At 52.2% G+C, this 14,553-nt stretch overlaps 1 protein-coding gene across 1 annotated transcript in view; it reads right to left on the reverse strand.

The window, feature by feature from the left end:
• cacnb2a (calcium channel, voltage-dependent, beta 2a) overlaps positions 1-14,553 on the reverse strand; it is a gene marked incomplete at both ends in the record, with an annotated part of 84,409 nt that overhangs the window by 26,168 nt on the left and 43,688 nt on the right. The window contains one exon of the mRNA XM_084458331.1: positions 1,940-2,059. Within this exon, the coding sequence (XP_084314457.1) occupies positions 1,940-2,059 (120 nt within the window). The remainder of the gene's footprint in view (positions 1-1,939; positions 2,060-14,553) is intronic.

Genomic DNA, 14,553 nt, shown 5'->3' on the forward strand with positions numbered 1-14,553 from the left:
CTCTGACACTCTGTGACCCCCTGGGGGACACGGGCTGTTCACCGTCAGGGCCAAACGGGGTCCGTCAATGTCTGTGTGTGACAGAAATGGACGACTTGAGGAGGAGAGGGGTCAGACATCGGATATTCAACCACATACGGCACCGGCAGAGCTGATCAGGGATCAGGGAAATGAAGATTTGAAGGGAAAAAACTTGAACACCGTTCACATTACATCTCAGCAAATTCCAAAAGCTGAGGTGAGGATTGCTGGGGAACGGTAAGCGTTCACACGTTGTATCCCAAACGTTTCCTTCCAAGTCAAAATAGAACACAAGTCGGACAGAATACACGTTTTCCTAGGGTTGGTCCCAACACTCTGAGGCAGCGTTACAAGTCGCAGCAGCATGCAGAGCCTTGCCACAGTAGCGTTTACTGCATTAGACATTACCGCTGCTCAGGACAGGTTGAAGTGAATTACCACCCATAAACCATTCCAGTCACAGGGGGGGCTGCCCTTCCTCTGACCCCCGCTCCTCTGGGACCATCATTGATCAGCCATGTTTTACAGCCCCCGCTATACATCAGGTCCGATGGCAGGAGTAAGCCACGGCCAGCATATCTTTTTAATTGGCCAACAGCAGGGGCTTCTTCTGGGATGTAAAACCCCCCAGTTTGGACCGATGGTGTCTTCTACAGGCTAAGGACAGGAGGGAAGGAGGAAGATAGGAGGAGGAAGAGGAAGATAGGAGGAGGAAGAGGGTCGCTGGAACGTGAGGAGGACTAAAAGCCGGGTTCAGACACAGCAGCCGAGACGAGGCGCTGAGTTTCAGAAACGTCTGAGGAGAGCGTTTCACGTGCCAGACACGTCCACGCTGAGAGCTGAAGCTAGAGAAGTAGAACACTTATCCATCTCCTCCCGGGGATTCATGAAACAAAGCGAGATGAGATGGGAAATAGCTGCTCGGTAAGCTGGAAAGCGGGAGTGGGGGACGAAACCGCGAGGGGAGAGGAAAACTATTTCACCGGATTGAATACTAAAAAAAAACAAAAAAAACAATGGTACAAGCAAATTCAAGTTTTGGAGTTCAGCGGATCCTTGTGGTGATCCGCTGTGCTGTTCTGGGTGTGTCTTTTTATTTCTGCGTTAGTAACGGTAGCCCAGAGCTGGACTGCTGAACAGAGTGGGCTGAAGCCGTAGGGGCAGCCGGGGGCCCTGATTAGCTGCTCCTCTGACAGGCGCCTCCCCCCAACGCCAAGGTTGTGTCAGCTACTGGGCCCCAAAACACACTGTTACTGTAACACTGCACCTTGGTTTAAATCCAATAGAGAGATGGAGGGAGAGAGAGAGAGAGGGAGAGAGAGAGAGGGCGAGGGAGAGGGAGAGAGAGAGAGGGAGAGAGAGTGGAGAGCGGGGGTAGAGAATGAGAGAGGAAGTGGGGAAGAGCACAAGTGGGAGACAGGGGGAGACAAGAGAAGCTAAATGGCAGAAAGAGAGGGAGAAAGAGAGCGAGGGAGAGAGAGAGAGAGAGAGAGAGAAAGAGAACGAGGGAGAGAGAGAGAGAGAGAGCGAGGGAGAGAGAGAAAGAGAGTGAGGGAGAGAGAGAGAGAGAGAGAGAGAGAGGTGAGCCTTGCAGTATGTGAAAACAGTGAAAGGACAGAGGAGCTGGTACGGTAGCAGACAGAAGCAGACAGAGGCAGGCGGTAGCAGACAGAGGCAGGCGGTAGCAGACAGAGGCAGGTGGTAGCAGACAGAGGCAGGCGGTAGCAGACAGAGGCAGTCGGTAGCAGACAGAGGCAGGTGGTAGCAGACAGAGGCAGGTGGTGGCAGACAGAGGCATGTGGTAGCAGACAGAGGCAGGCGGTAGCAGACAGAGGCAGGTGGTAGCAGACAGAGGCAGGCGGTGGCAGACAGAGGCATGTGGTAGCAGACAGAGGCAGGCGGTAGCGGGCAGCGGTACCTTGGCCTTGTCCAGCTGGGTCTGGGCCTGGCGCTCCGCCTCTCTGCGCGCCGCCTCTTTGTCCTCCTCCAGGGACACATCCGAGTCTGACGGACGGCTGGTGTAGGAGTCCGCCGACCCCTGAGGGACACACACACAGAGAGAGAGAGAGAGAGAGAGAGAGAGAGCTCAGCATCACACCTTCACACATACAGAGAGAGAGAGAGAGAGAGAGCTCAGCATCACACACACACAGAGAGAGAGAGAGAGCTCAGCATCACACCTTCACACGCACACACACACACACACACACACACACACACACAGAGAGAGAGAGAGAGCTCAGCATCACACCTTCACACGCGCACACACACACTCAGAGAGAGAGAGCTCAGCATCACACCTTCACACGCACACATACACACACACACACACACACACGCACACGCACACACACACAGAGAGAGAGAGAGAGAGAGCTCAGCATCACACCTTCACACGCACACATACACACACACGCACACGCACACACCTTCACAATAACTCCTAACCTCTCCCAGGACCCCATGTCCCAGACATGGATAAAACCTGTATGGTCCAAGACTAAGAATGTTGCCAGAGGAGATTCTGGATTGACCTCTGTTCTGGACAAGGAACGTGAAAAGAAGGAAGTGTCGAGTACATGTGGCTCCCATCGTTTCAATTTGTGAGTTTTAGCTTCAACTGGTTCCCGGCGCAGCAGTAGCGCAGGGCAGAACGGGAGTTTAGGACGTATCAGACGCTTCCTTCTTTTCACATTCTAAGATGTGTTCACAACAAACACGAAGCCAATTTACATGCAAAGATTACACACAAAGTCAATGCAAAGACGCGAGTGGATGTGAGCAGATGCAAAGCTGCACCGGCAGTGGCGCAGACGCGAACGACACGACGCGAACGGTGATATTCACTCGAGTTGACATTTTTTCAACTTGAGCGAGGAATTCGAGTAAAATCTCACAGTCAAACTCGTGTGAGTAACACAAGGGGAAGATTTGCTTTGCGTTTGGTGTGAACACAGCTTTAGTTCCGGAGGGAAACCGTGTGCTGACCCCATGAGCCCCCAGCTATCACAGAGTGATGGTGGACAGTCCACAGTTCCTTGAGGACAGCTGTTGCATTACTTTGTATGTAATCCAACGTCTCATTGGCCCCATTGACTTCCATTGTAGCCGAATGTGCACCTGCAGAACAACTGTAACTAGCTCAATACTGAGGCGATCAGGGAAATTATAGTCTCTACCAGGGATGTGCACAGATAGACACGAGGTGGTGCTAGAGAACCTGCACTTTGCCCTCTGGACAAGGCAAGTGCCCTTTTGAAAGTTACTTTTTTATAAAAAAAAATTATAGTGTAGGCCTACTGTATGTGGCCCATGGTGACATTGATCAATTCTCGATTAAAAGCATGTAATAATAATGCCCCAAAATGCATTGTAATTTTGCCTAACCCTAACCCTGCCAATGTCGGTAAATGTTGTTGTTGGGACAGCATGTGAAGCTATCAGTATACTTAAGATGAATATTTAGTATTATGTAGTAATCTTAACCAAGTCTCACGCCCCCCCCTCCCCCCCGGTCAACAACTCGCACGACAATCAAAATACAATCTGTCAGCACCCCATCCCCCCCCCCCCCTCCTCAACATCTCGCCGCGCTAGGTGGCCTTCACTGAGCACCTGCCCCCCAAAATGTCTGTGCACGCCACTGGTCTCTACATGTCATGCAAGATTGACTGACAATAGGCCCTAAAGTCCAAAATAGTGAACTTGTCCTTTAATACACACACACACACACACACTCATAATCAGCAGGACGCTGTCACATAGCCTAATCAGTAGCTCTCCCCTCCATCCCTTAGACCAGGGGTAATCAAGTTCTAAGAGGTCCAGTTTGACAAAATTGCCTCAAGCCAGGGTCCCGTGGTGATGCATGCGTTTTTTATGCCCTCAACACATTTGTTGCCTTGCATATTCCTATCAAATTATTGTATTTACTGTATGTTACTGTGCAATATGCATGTGAAGTTAAAATATTGTTCACTTCAGTTGAAGTGTGTTGAAGTTATGGTCCCCAACATACTTTAAAATCAAATAAAGTAGGCTACATTTCAACAATATTTCAACCTGTTTATTGACACTTCACATTTAGGAGGGATTTCACATTTAGGAGGGATTCTAAATAAAAAGTACTTTAGGCTACTATAAACTTGAGTAAAATGAGATCTACATTTAAAAGCAAAGTGGCTTTTGAAAAATGTGCATCTAAAATTAAAGTGCTTAAATTTAGAAAAATAAACACCTTTTTTCTGTCTACCTGTGGCATCCCACCATCCCACTTTCCCTCTTTGTCTGTCGTTTTTCTGGTCATGCAGTGTCCAGCTCCAACTAACGTTAGCAAGGAATCGCTCTGATTACAGTAACGTTAACGATAGCTAGGCTGTCACATGTAGACTGGGTGACGTCAAGCAATGAACATGCAGATTCAATTGGCTAGTGACGTGTGAGATAGTAAACAAATGCCGTAAAATACTACAAAGGCTGCGCAGGCTCAAACTAGTTGCCTACGCTCCGTCAAAAGGGAGAAATTCTCATTGATTTATCGAGTTACACGCGGTCCGGATTGGACGACTTCTGGGTCCGGATCCGGACCGCGGTCCACCTGTTGGTGATAGCTACCTTAGACGGTCTCAGCTGTTCAGTGTACATTTCAGCTGTGTGTGTGTGTGCGCGCGCTTGTGCCTGCTGAAGCTCTGATCATATAAACAACCAGGCTAACACACACGTTCCCCACATGACACACATTAAATCACTCCCATACGAACAAACCTGGCGTGCTTGAGTGCACATACACAGACTTATATAATACATGCATAACCAAACACACACACACACACATACGCACACCTATACATCCTCCTCCCCACACAGACACACGTTGTGTGGCGGGTGAGTCGTCATAGCGCCACCACAGACATGGAGGCCGGTGTGTGTGTGTGTGTGTGTTGTTGTGCAGGTGTGTGAGAGCGTGACTCATTTGCCGGCCGGTCCACACAGGCTCTCTCCTCTCCCTCGTCTCAGCGCACAATTACACTCCACTCTGTCTGGGGCTCAGACTCTACACAACCCCACAATTACACTCCACTCTGTCTGGGGCTCAGACTCTACACAACCCCACAATTACACTCCACTCTGTCTGGGGTTCAGACTCTATACAACCCCACAATTACACTCCACTCTGTCTGGGGCTCAGACTCTACACAACCCCACAATTACACTCCACTCTGTCTGGGGCTCAGACTCTACACAACCCCACAATTACACTCCACTCTGTCTGGGGTTCAGACTCTACACAACCCCACAATTACACTCCACTCTGTCTGGGGCTCAGACTCTACACAACCCCACAATTACACTCCACTCTGTCTGGGGCTCAGACTCTACACAACCCCACAATTACACTCCACTCTGTCTGGGGTTCAGACTCTACACAACCCCACAATTACACTCCACTCTGTCTGGGGTTCAGACTCTACACAACCCCACAATTACACTCCACTCTGTCTGGGGTTCAGACTCTACACAACCCCACAATTACACTCCACTCTGTCTGGGGCTCAGACTCTACACAACCCCACAATTACACTCCACTCTGTCTGGGGCTCAGACTCTACACAACCCCATAATTACACTCCACTCTGTCTGGGGTTCAGACTCTACACAACCCCACAATTACACTCCACTCTGTCTGGGGTTCAGACTCTACACAACCCCACAATTACACTCCACTCTGTCTGGGGCTCAGACTCTACACAACCCCACAATTACACTCCACTCTGTCTGGGGTTCAGACTCTACACAACCCCACAATTACACTCCACTCTGTCTGGGGCTCAGACTCTACACAACCCCACAATTACACTCCACTCTGTCTGGGGTTCAGACTCTACACAACCCCACAATTACACTCCACTCTGTCTGGGGCTCAGACTCTACACAACCCCACAATTACACTCCACTCTGTCTGGGGTTCAGACTCTACACAACCCCGCAATTACACTCCACTCTGTCTGGGGTTCAGACTCTACACAACCCCACAATTACACTCCACTCTGTCTGGGGTTCAGACTCTACACAACCCCACAATTACACTCCACTCTGTCTGGGGTTCAGACTCTACACAACCCCACAGCTCTGCCTGCTTGGTTACAACTACACCACAGCCCCCGGAAACACACACACGGACACATCCACACACATGCACACGGACACATCCACACACATGCACACACACACACACACACACACACACACACACACACGGACACATCCACACACATCCACACACACGCACACACACACACACACACACACACACACACACACACACACGGACACATCCACACACATGCACACACACGCACATCCACACACATGCACACACACGCACACACACACACACACACGCACACACACACAGACACATGCACACACACGCACACACACACACATCCACACACATGCACACACACACACACACACATACACACACAAACACATCGCATTTCATTATATTTCTATTCATGTGGACATGAATAAATTATTCAAATGTGTGTGTGCACGCGCGTGCAGATAGCCTCCCCTGTCATACCTCAGTCATCGACACTTTCCATCCTCCTCTCCTCCGTCACTCACGCAGCCCTGCGGCTCGCGACCTGCCCACATGCCCACGGCCGCCACCCACCTGAGGTGGTGTCTATAAATAACCCTCCTCTGAGCCTCTGTTGGTCTGGAAGCCTGGCGTTCCTTCCTCTCCAGACAGGACGCCCATGGGGCATGTTCTCCCACCTGTACCTGCACAGCCCCACCCTGGAGCGGGGGCTTGGTGAACAGCTTCCTTTTCTCGAACCTCCTACCTGACAACCTGCAAACACACGTTGATTCACACGCTCTCTCCCTCCTTCAACCTCTCACCCTCTCTCTCTCTCTCTCTCTCTCTCTCACACACACACGCTTCTCAAACCCATGTTTGTGGCCAGGCCCTCCACATCCACCCACTCTCTCCACCTATCTTCTCTCTGTGTAAAGACTCTTCTATTCAGCATTTAAATTTTCGAGCAGTATCTGTAATATATCTGATATGCGGTGGAATGATTCCATCGGGTCAAGGCCACCCAGGCTGGGCCCAGTGGGTCAGGGGGAGGTAGCAGCGTGTGTGTGTGTGTGTGTGTGGGTGGGTGCGCTGACAAGGATGACTGATACAACACTATGCCCCTCATCATCACCATCACAGCACTGCAACGCCACCCTGACCCCTATGGATGGATGGACTGTGCATGCACGGGAACACACACACACACACACACACACATGCACACTAACACACGCACGTGCACACACACGCACCCGCACACTAACACACAAGCGCACGCACGCACGCACGCACACAGGAAAACGTACAATCATAACCAATGAATAATCAACGAGCGGCTTACGCAGGCGTCGGAGCTCTTGGCGCGACCCCCCTTGGCTCTTTTCAGCAGCCGGATCCAGGTGGCCTTCATCAGCCGACCGGCTCATTCAGCGTCCCGGGCTGCTCTCCCTGCTGCTACGGCTACCGCTAACCCTCTCATCCACGACCACACACACACACACACGCCCTCTCCACTGGGACTGCCTTCAACGCTGCGCTTAAGAGCTTCAGGGCTACATCCGCCGCCGTGGCTGCGGACGCCTTGGCGGCTCGGGCTGTACCTCCGCTGACGACGCCGCGCGCTTTGGACGAGGGCTAACCTCCACCGCTGGTGGCGATTCCACCTTGACGGTACGAAGCTACCGCTACCGGCGCCTCCGCTGTCTGCGACGCTGATGCTGCTGCCGCAGCGGCTGCAGCTGTTCCCGGGCTGCTACTGTCGCCGCCGCGTCGTCCACAGGAGATCCCAGCTGCCCGGCGGCGCATAATCTGAGCCGGCGGCGTGCGGCGCTGGGTGGGCAAGACTCCTCCTCTCCCCCCCCCCCCTAGCCCCGGCCGCGGCTTCCTGCTCCGCTGCTCGGCTGCTCTGCTGATGTCTCCCGGGGCTGGTCGGCCATGCTCCTCTGCACCTTCCCTCTCCTCCTCCCCTCCCCCCTCCCCTCTCCTTTCCTCTCCGCTCCTCTTCCTCCTGGGTATCCCTTGCCCGCTAGCGTCTGCCTCCCGCCGCGCCTCGTTAGTGGACGGCCGTGGCGTGCGACGTGCCGGTCAGGTGCTGCCGCTGCAGCGTGGGTCTCCCGCTCGCACTCGGGGTCCGCTGTGCGCTCTGCCTCTGCTTCTCTCTCTCTCTCTCCCCCCTCTGTGTCCCTTTCCTCCTCCTGCTCCTCCTCCCCCTCCTCCTCCTCCTCCTCTCTCTTGTTCTCCTCTGTTCCCCCTCACTGTCCCTCCATCTGCTCTGGCGTCTCAGCGATGCAGGGCAGACGGACGCTTGTATCCTCCCGTGTGCTCCGTTGGTAAACTGTGCGCTCTGCTCGGCGCTTGCAGCTCACAGGACAGAACGCATCATAACACACACACACGGACACACACACACACACACACACTGTTATGGTCGTCAGCCCAAAGTTCGTTGGTGCGCCTCTCGGTCTCAGGTGGGGAGGGGAGCCACGGCTCCGTCTACGCACTCGCCTGCATCACAGATCACACACAAACACGCTGGCATGTCACAAGCCCTCTCACAAGCCCCCAGAGAGAAGGACGGGTAAAAACAGAGAGAGAGGGAGAGAGAGAGAGGGGAGAGAAAGAGAGAGGAGAGAGAGTGGGAGAAAGGGAGGAGAGAGAGCAGGAGAGAGAGAAAAGAGAGGGAGGGAGAGAGGAGAGAGAGATAGGAGAGAGAGGGAGAGAGAGTGGGAGAGAGAGGGAGAGAGAGATAGGAGAGAGAGGGAGAGAGAGTGGGAGAGAGAGTGGGAGAGAGAGACAGAGTGGGAGAGAGAGAGAGAGAGAGAGAGAGAGAGGAGAGAAAGAGAGAGGAGAGAGTGAGAGAAAGGGAGGAGAGAGAGCAGGAGAGAGAGAAAAGAGAGGGAGGGAGAGAGGAGAGAGATAGGAGAGAGAGTGGGAGAGAAAGAGAGAGTGGGAGAGAGAGAGAGAGGAGAGAGAGAAAAGAGAGGGAGGGAGAGAGGAGAGAGATAGGAGAGAGAGGGAGAGAGTGGGAGAGAGAGAGAGAGAGAGAGTGGGAGAGAGAGAGAGAGTGGGAGAGAGAGCGGGAGAGAGAGAGAGGAGGGAGCGATCTAGGAAAGAGATAGAGAGAGGGAGCGAGTGAGAGAAGAAAGGGAGAGCAAAGGAGAGAGAGGAAAGATAGAGGGGAGAAAGAGAGCAGAGAGAGGAAGAAGATGGGAGAGAGAGAGAATATGAGACCCTGTCTTCTGAACACCTTTTTTTTAGCGGGTATAAAGCTGCAGGGCTGGAAGTCTACAGCCCATTACATCCTCCCACTACATCACTGGCCTTTCATTACACATGAACACTGCAAAGTCACACTGGACTGATAAGAGTAATCGTAACTTTAATTAAAACTTCTCACTACCATAATTATCACAAAGTGGTCGAGGTTGAAACCAGGGCAGAAGAGGAGAGCTGACTCAGAGGGACTATTTTTCACTGACTGACGCACGCCAAGCTCCTCTCCCTGACCTGTGGCGAGGTCAACAAGGGTCAACCGAGGTCAGAGGTCGGCCGACGGGCCAGCGGCGTGATGCGATTGGCGAGCGGCCGTTCCCAGGGGAGCGCTAACCGCGCATCATGGGATGACACGCCGATCGGCTCTGCTCACCGTAATCAATCGATGGCACGGCGCCACCCCGCCTGAGGTACCCCCTAGCTAGCGCCCGCGCTAACGATGACACGCCGATTTAGATGCCTCTGACATGAAAAGAGAGGTTGGAGGAGGGGTGTAATATGATTTTAGCTCATTAAGAACAATTAGAGCTAACGAGGGTTAGCCCTAATTGGGGATTATTATCAACGAGTGACTCAGATTTGGACAGAGACAGATGAGAGTTCTGTGCAGGTATGGAGTAGGTGCCGTGTCTATCACCCCCACGGCACGCAGACGCACCCTCCAGTCTGACTGTCAGGTAAACCACAAAGCATCTACATCTGTCCAAATCCAGTGCACCTGAATGCCCCGGCGTCTCCGTGAGGAAAAGGGGTGTCGGACGTAGCGCGCGGAAACCCTGCCTTCGCTTCCTTCTGAGGCCGGGTGGTGGAGCAGAGGAGGGGCCGTCACTGAGGGGCTCCGTGTTGGGAGACAGAGTGAGGCTTGGGTTTGGGGGGGGGGGGTCTGATGGAGGGTGTTGCTAACCACCAGAGCGTGGCACAGATGTTCTCTGTGCAGGGGCTGCGGTTGGTAGAGCTGTGAACAGTGGGCTGGAAATGGGGATGTGGGGGGTTTGGGGGGGCTGACCTGGACTCACACTGACAGACAAAGCCTCTGGCTGCCTGGTAGGACTGGCCTCTGGGCCCGGTCCCACACTGATGTCAACACAACACAGTGCATAATACACACACAACAACCCCTAAGGAGAAAGTGGGTGTGAAAGTGTGTGTGCGTGCGTGTGTGTGTGTATGTGTGTGTGTGGGAGAGAGAGAGAGAGAGAGACAGAGAGTGAGAGAGAGAGAAAGAGAGGGAAGAGAGATACGGAGTGTAATATCATACAATGCTTTATTTTGAACGTGTGTGTGCACTATGCGTCTGTGTGTGTGTGTGTGTGTGTGTGTGTGTGTGTAGGGTGGTTCTGGCAGTGGCGTAGATGGGGCTCAAGGGTCCTCTTGTGGGTGTGTGAGTGTGCGTGCTGTGAGTGTGAGTGTGTGTGACGTGCGTGCGTGAGTGTGTGTGTGTGTGTGTGTGGCTGAGTGTGTGGGATGGCAGTGGTCCTGAGGTCTGTCTAATGGGCGTATTGATCCCCCTGGAGTTCTGGCCGTGAGACCACAAACGGTCACCACCCTGCTGTGTTTGGGTCAACGCATTAGAGCATTACAAATCACTAGAGCTAATTACACGCATTAAACGGCCGGCTGTGTGTGTGTGTGTGTGTGTGTGTGTGTGTGTGTGTGTGTGTGTGTGTGCGCGCGTGTGTGTCTTCTGTGCCTCCGTGGGCAAAGTCAGCTCCTTCAGTAGAGGGCATACAGTACATAGTGTATTGCACACCAGGGAACCTTAGCTCATGTCACACTCAACCTCCATTGTTGTTGCTGTATCGCCACGGCGGCACGTAGCTCGGGGGGGCAGAGCTGGCGGCTGGGGATCGTACGACCCCACAGCTCCCAGCAGTGTCTCCAACTGTCCTTGAGCAAGACACTGACTGAACCCCAAATTACTCGTGGGTGGCACGGTGGCTTGGTGCGTTACACCGTCGCCTCAAAGCAAGAGGGTTCCTCGGTTCAATTCCCCGCATGGGCCGTCTCCCGGGCCTTTCTGTGTGGAGTTTGCATGTTCTACTTGTGCTCACTCGGGTTCCTTCCACACAGAACCCCAATTTGAAAAACACGCACAAGAACAGATGCTCTTCAGTCCGGTCCCTGAACAGGACTTGGACTGAGCAGTTGGGACTTGGTCGCCGGGCACCAGTGACGAGGCTGGCCACTGCTTCTGGCTGCCCCTGGAGGAGGACAGCTTGGATGGGGTAAATACAGAGCCTAAATTCTGGCGACCGCTGTAAACAAATGTGTTTGTGTGTTGCCTCTCACTCACGCAGGTGTAATTGCCGTGTGGTGGATAAATGACAAGGTCCAGTAATTATTATTATTATTATTGGTATTATTATTAGTAGTAGTAGAGGTAGTACAAACGGGCTAAGAGACTGATGTTGTACAGTATTTCCTAGTGCTTTGCCTCTGCAGAAAATGAGTAACGCTCCCTAGCCTGCCACACACTTCATGATGCTTTTGTCCATGCTCACTCCAACCCCGTACCCCCCCCCCCCCCCCACACACACACACACACACACACACACACTTCCTCCACCTCTACCTTGAGCTGACCCACACACACTCTCCACTCTCCGGAGTGCTTCACTCTCTCTCTATCTATTTTTGCCCATGCCCCATCCCATTCATTCTCACTCACTTCCCTTCCTATCCTTACCCCCCTCCCCCAATCACTCTCTCTTGCTCCTCCTCTTCTCTCTCTCTTCCTCCCTTTATCCTGCGAGTACCAGTGGACCTCTAGCCTGTGTGCTATTGTTCGAGGAGGAGGGCCGAGAGAAAACGCATATCTGGCATTTGAAGCCCATTCATATGAATAGCCTGCTTCCGCAGGGAACCCAACAACTCGCAGATTCTCTCGGCCAGGTTATCTCTAGCGCTTCTCTGCACCAGCAGCTGGCGGAATGATGACCAACCAAATCAAAACTGAACGAGAGTCTGATGGTAAACATGGTCATCGCTGATACGTCATATATCTCGACACAACCCTTCACACTGACCGTGTCTCTGCGTGGGCTTGTCTAATATCTGGTGACAGACTGCTTTGTTGACACTGAAGAAGACAGAGAGCCGGTGACAGTGGCTCGTGTGCCTGACTGGTTGGGGACTTGGAACAGAAACAGGACAGGGCCCTGGCAGCCCCCTGTCCATCAACCTCACAGCTCTCACAGCTACTGTACAAACGTCTATTACTGTATGGATAATCATCCTACAGTAGACGTATCAGTCCCTATCAGCCCAGAGACAGCGGTACAAATCTCAGCACCGGGGAATGAATGAATGAATGAATGACTGAATGAATGAATTAATGTATGTGTATGTATGCATGTATGTATGTATGTATGTATGTATGTATGTATGTATGTATGTATGTATGTATGTATGTATGTATGTGTGTATGTATGTATGTATGTATGTATGTACAGTATGTAGCTGCTGTCTGCTTCTAGCAGAGAGAGACAATGGAAGACAAACACAGAGAGCAAGGAGTGACAGTGTTTGTGTGTGTGTGTGTGTGTGTGTGTGTGTGTGTGTGTGTGTGTGTGTGTGTGCGTGCGTGTGTGTGTGTGAGAGAGAGAGAGAGACAGAGAGAGAGAGTAAGTGATGGAGAGAGAAACAGAGGGGCAGAGAGGGAGAAAGCGAGTGACAGATAATAAGTGACAGGGAGCGAGAATAAGAGAGGGATGAATGGAGGGTGAGACAGATGGAGGGATGGAGGGAGGAGGAGTAAACGGCATGTCTAGCGTGGGGAGGGGAGAGGGATTGGCTGGGTGGACGTCAAGGTGACACTGGCAGCCATGGGAAAAAGTGTTTACCCAGCATTCCGTGCGCCAGACGTCCTCTCCGATGCATTAGATAAGTGCATCATCCTATCCAGGTGATTGACTCCCCAGCCTATCAATCACGTGAGACCTCCGCTGAGAGCTTTGGCTTAGGAGGTGGTGAGCACTAGGGGGACACTGCACGCGACCATGCAGTCCCTTCCTCCACAGTACTGGAGGGAAGAGGGGGGGGAGAGAGAGAGAGAGAGAGAGAGAGAGAGAGAGAGAGCAAACACCTTACAAGGCAGGAGGTCTAATAATGAAGTGAATCTGGTTATATTGAGTGGTAGCCACCGTGGGGGGTGTTTTTGTGTGTGTGTGTGTGTGTGTGTGTGTGCGCGTGTGTAAGTGCGCACATGTGAGCATATGTGTGTGCATGTGTGCGTGCGCGCGCGTGTGCACTGTATGTGTGTGCAAGTGTAAGTGTGTGTGTGATGGTATTTTGAGCTGCCATCATCAATATTGTGGCAGTGCATGGAGAGGGGGGCGGGGGGGCGGTGTCTGTGTGTGACTGATGAGCTCTGGCCTGGTTCTGAAACCCCTCTGCTACGACTCAGGAATAGAACTACCCTTACTGGAGAGAACCAGACAAACACACTCGCTAGCTCGGCTGGGGTCAAGTCAGTTCGCCGGTTTGAATAATTAGTCATCCACCAATGATGAAATTAGTATTTGTTGTATTTGTTCAATTCTGAATTATTGACTTTTAAAGGAACTGACCACACATTCACAAGGTTAGAATGTCCCCCCCAATTTGTGCCCGATGAGAAAACGATCGGCCAATCGGTGCTCTTTGAGGAAATACTAGCAGCTACGTCAGCAACTGTTCGTTCTAAAACAACAATGGCGAAGTTTATCATAGATGCTGTTATAGCGTCAGTTATATCTGAACTGGGAGAGTCATTCTTCACTGAAAGAAAAGCAAAGAATGACACTGAAGGCTTTTCTCTGCGGAAAATATGTTTTCCCTCTTCCCCTGACTGGCTTCGGGAAGAATTTGATTTACTTGTGGTCGACCGTGATTGACAGACGGTTCATCCAATCACCTGCCGAGTAGTTTTGAAAGTGTCTCCCCTTTTCCAAACAGTTTCCAACTAAGCTTCCCCAGATGGTTGTCTGAAACAAACCATCTGGCGCGCGTCAGGTTATAGCCGAGCCATTATCTGAGAGAAACTGTAATGTTATACGTTTACAACCTGTATTAGGACCCCGTCTGAGGTACTCTGTCACCCAAGGTGTCAGAAATAAGAAAGGGTCACCTCGGGCCCAGTGCCATTTAGACACAAACAGGCCCTGGACTAGCTGAGTCAGCGGAACTACTCG

The sequence above is a fragment of the Borostomias antarcticus genome (assembly GCF_949987555.1).
Source record: "Borostomias antarcticus genome assembly, chromosome: 2".
Classification (NCBI taxonomy): Eukaryota; Metazoa; Chordata; class Actinopteri; order Stomiiformes; family Stomiidae; genus Borostomias; species Borostomias antarcticus.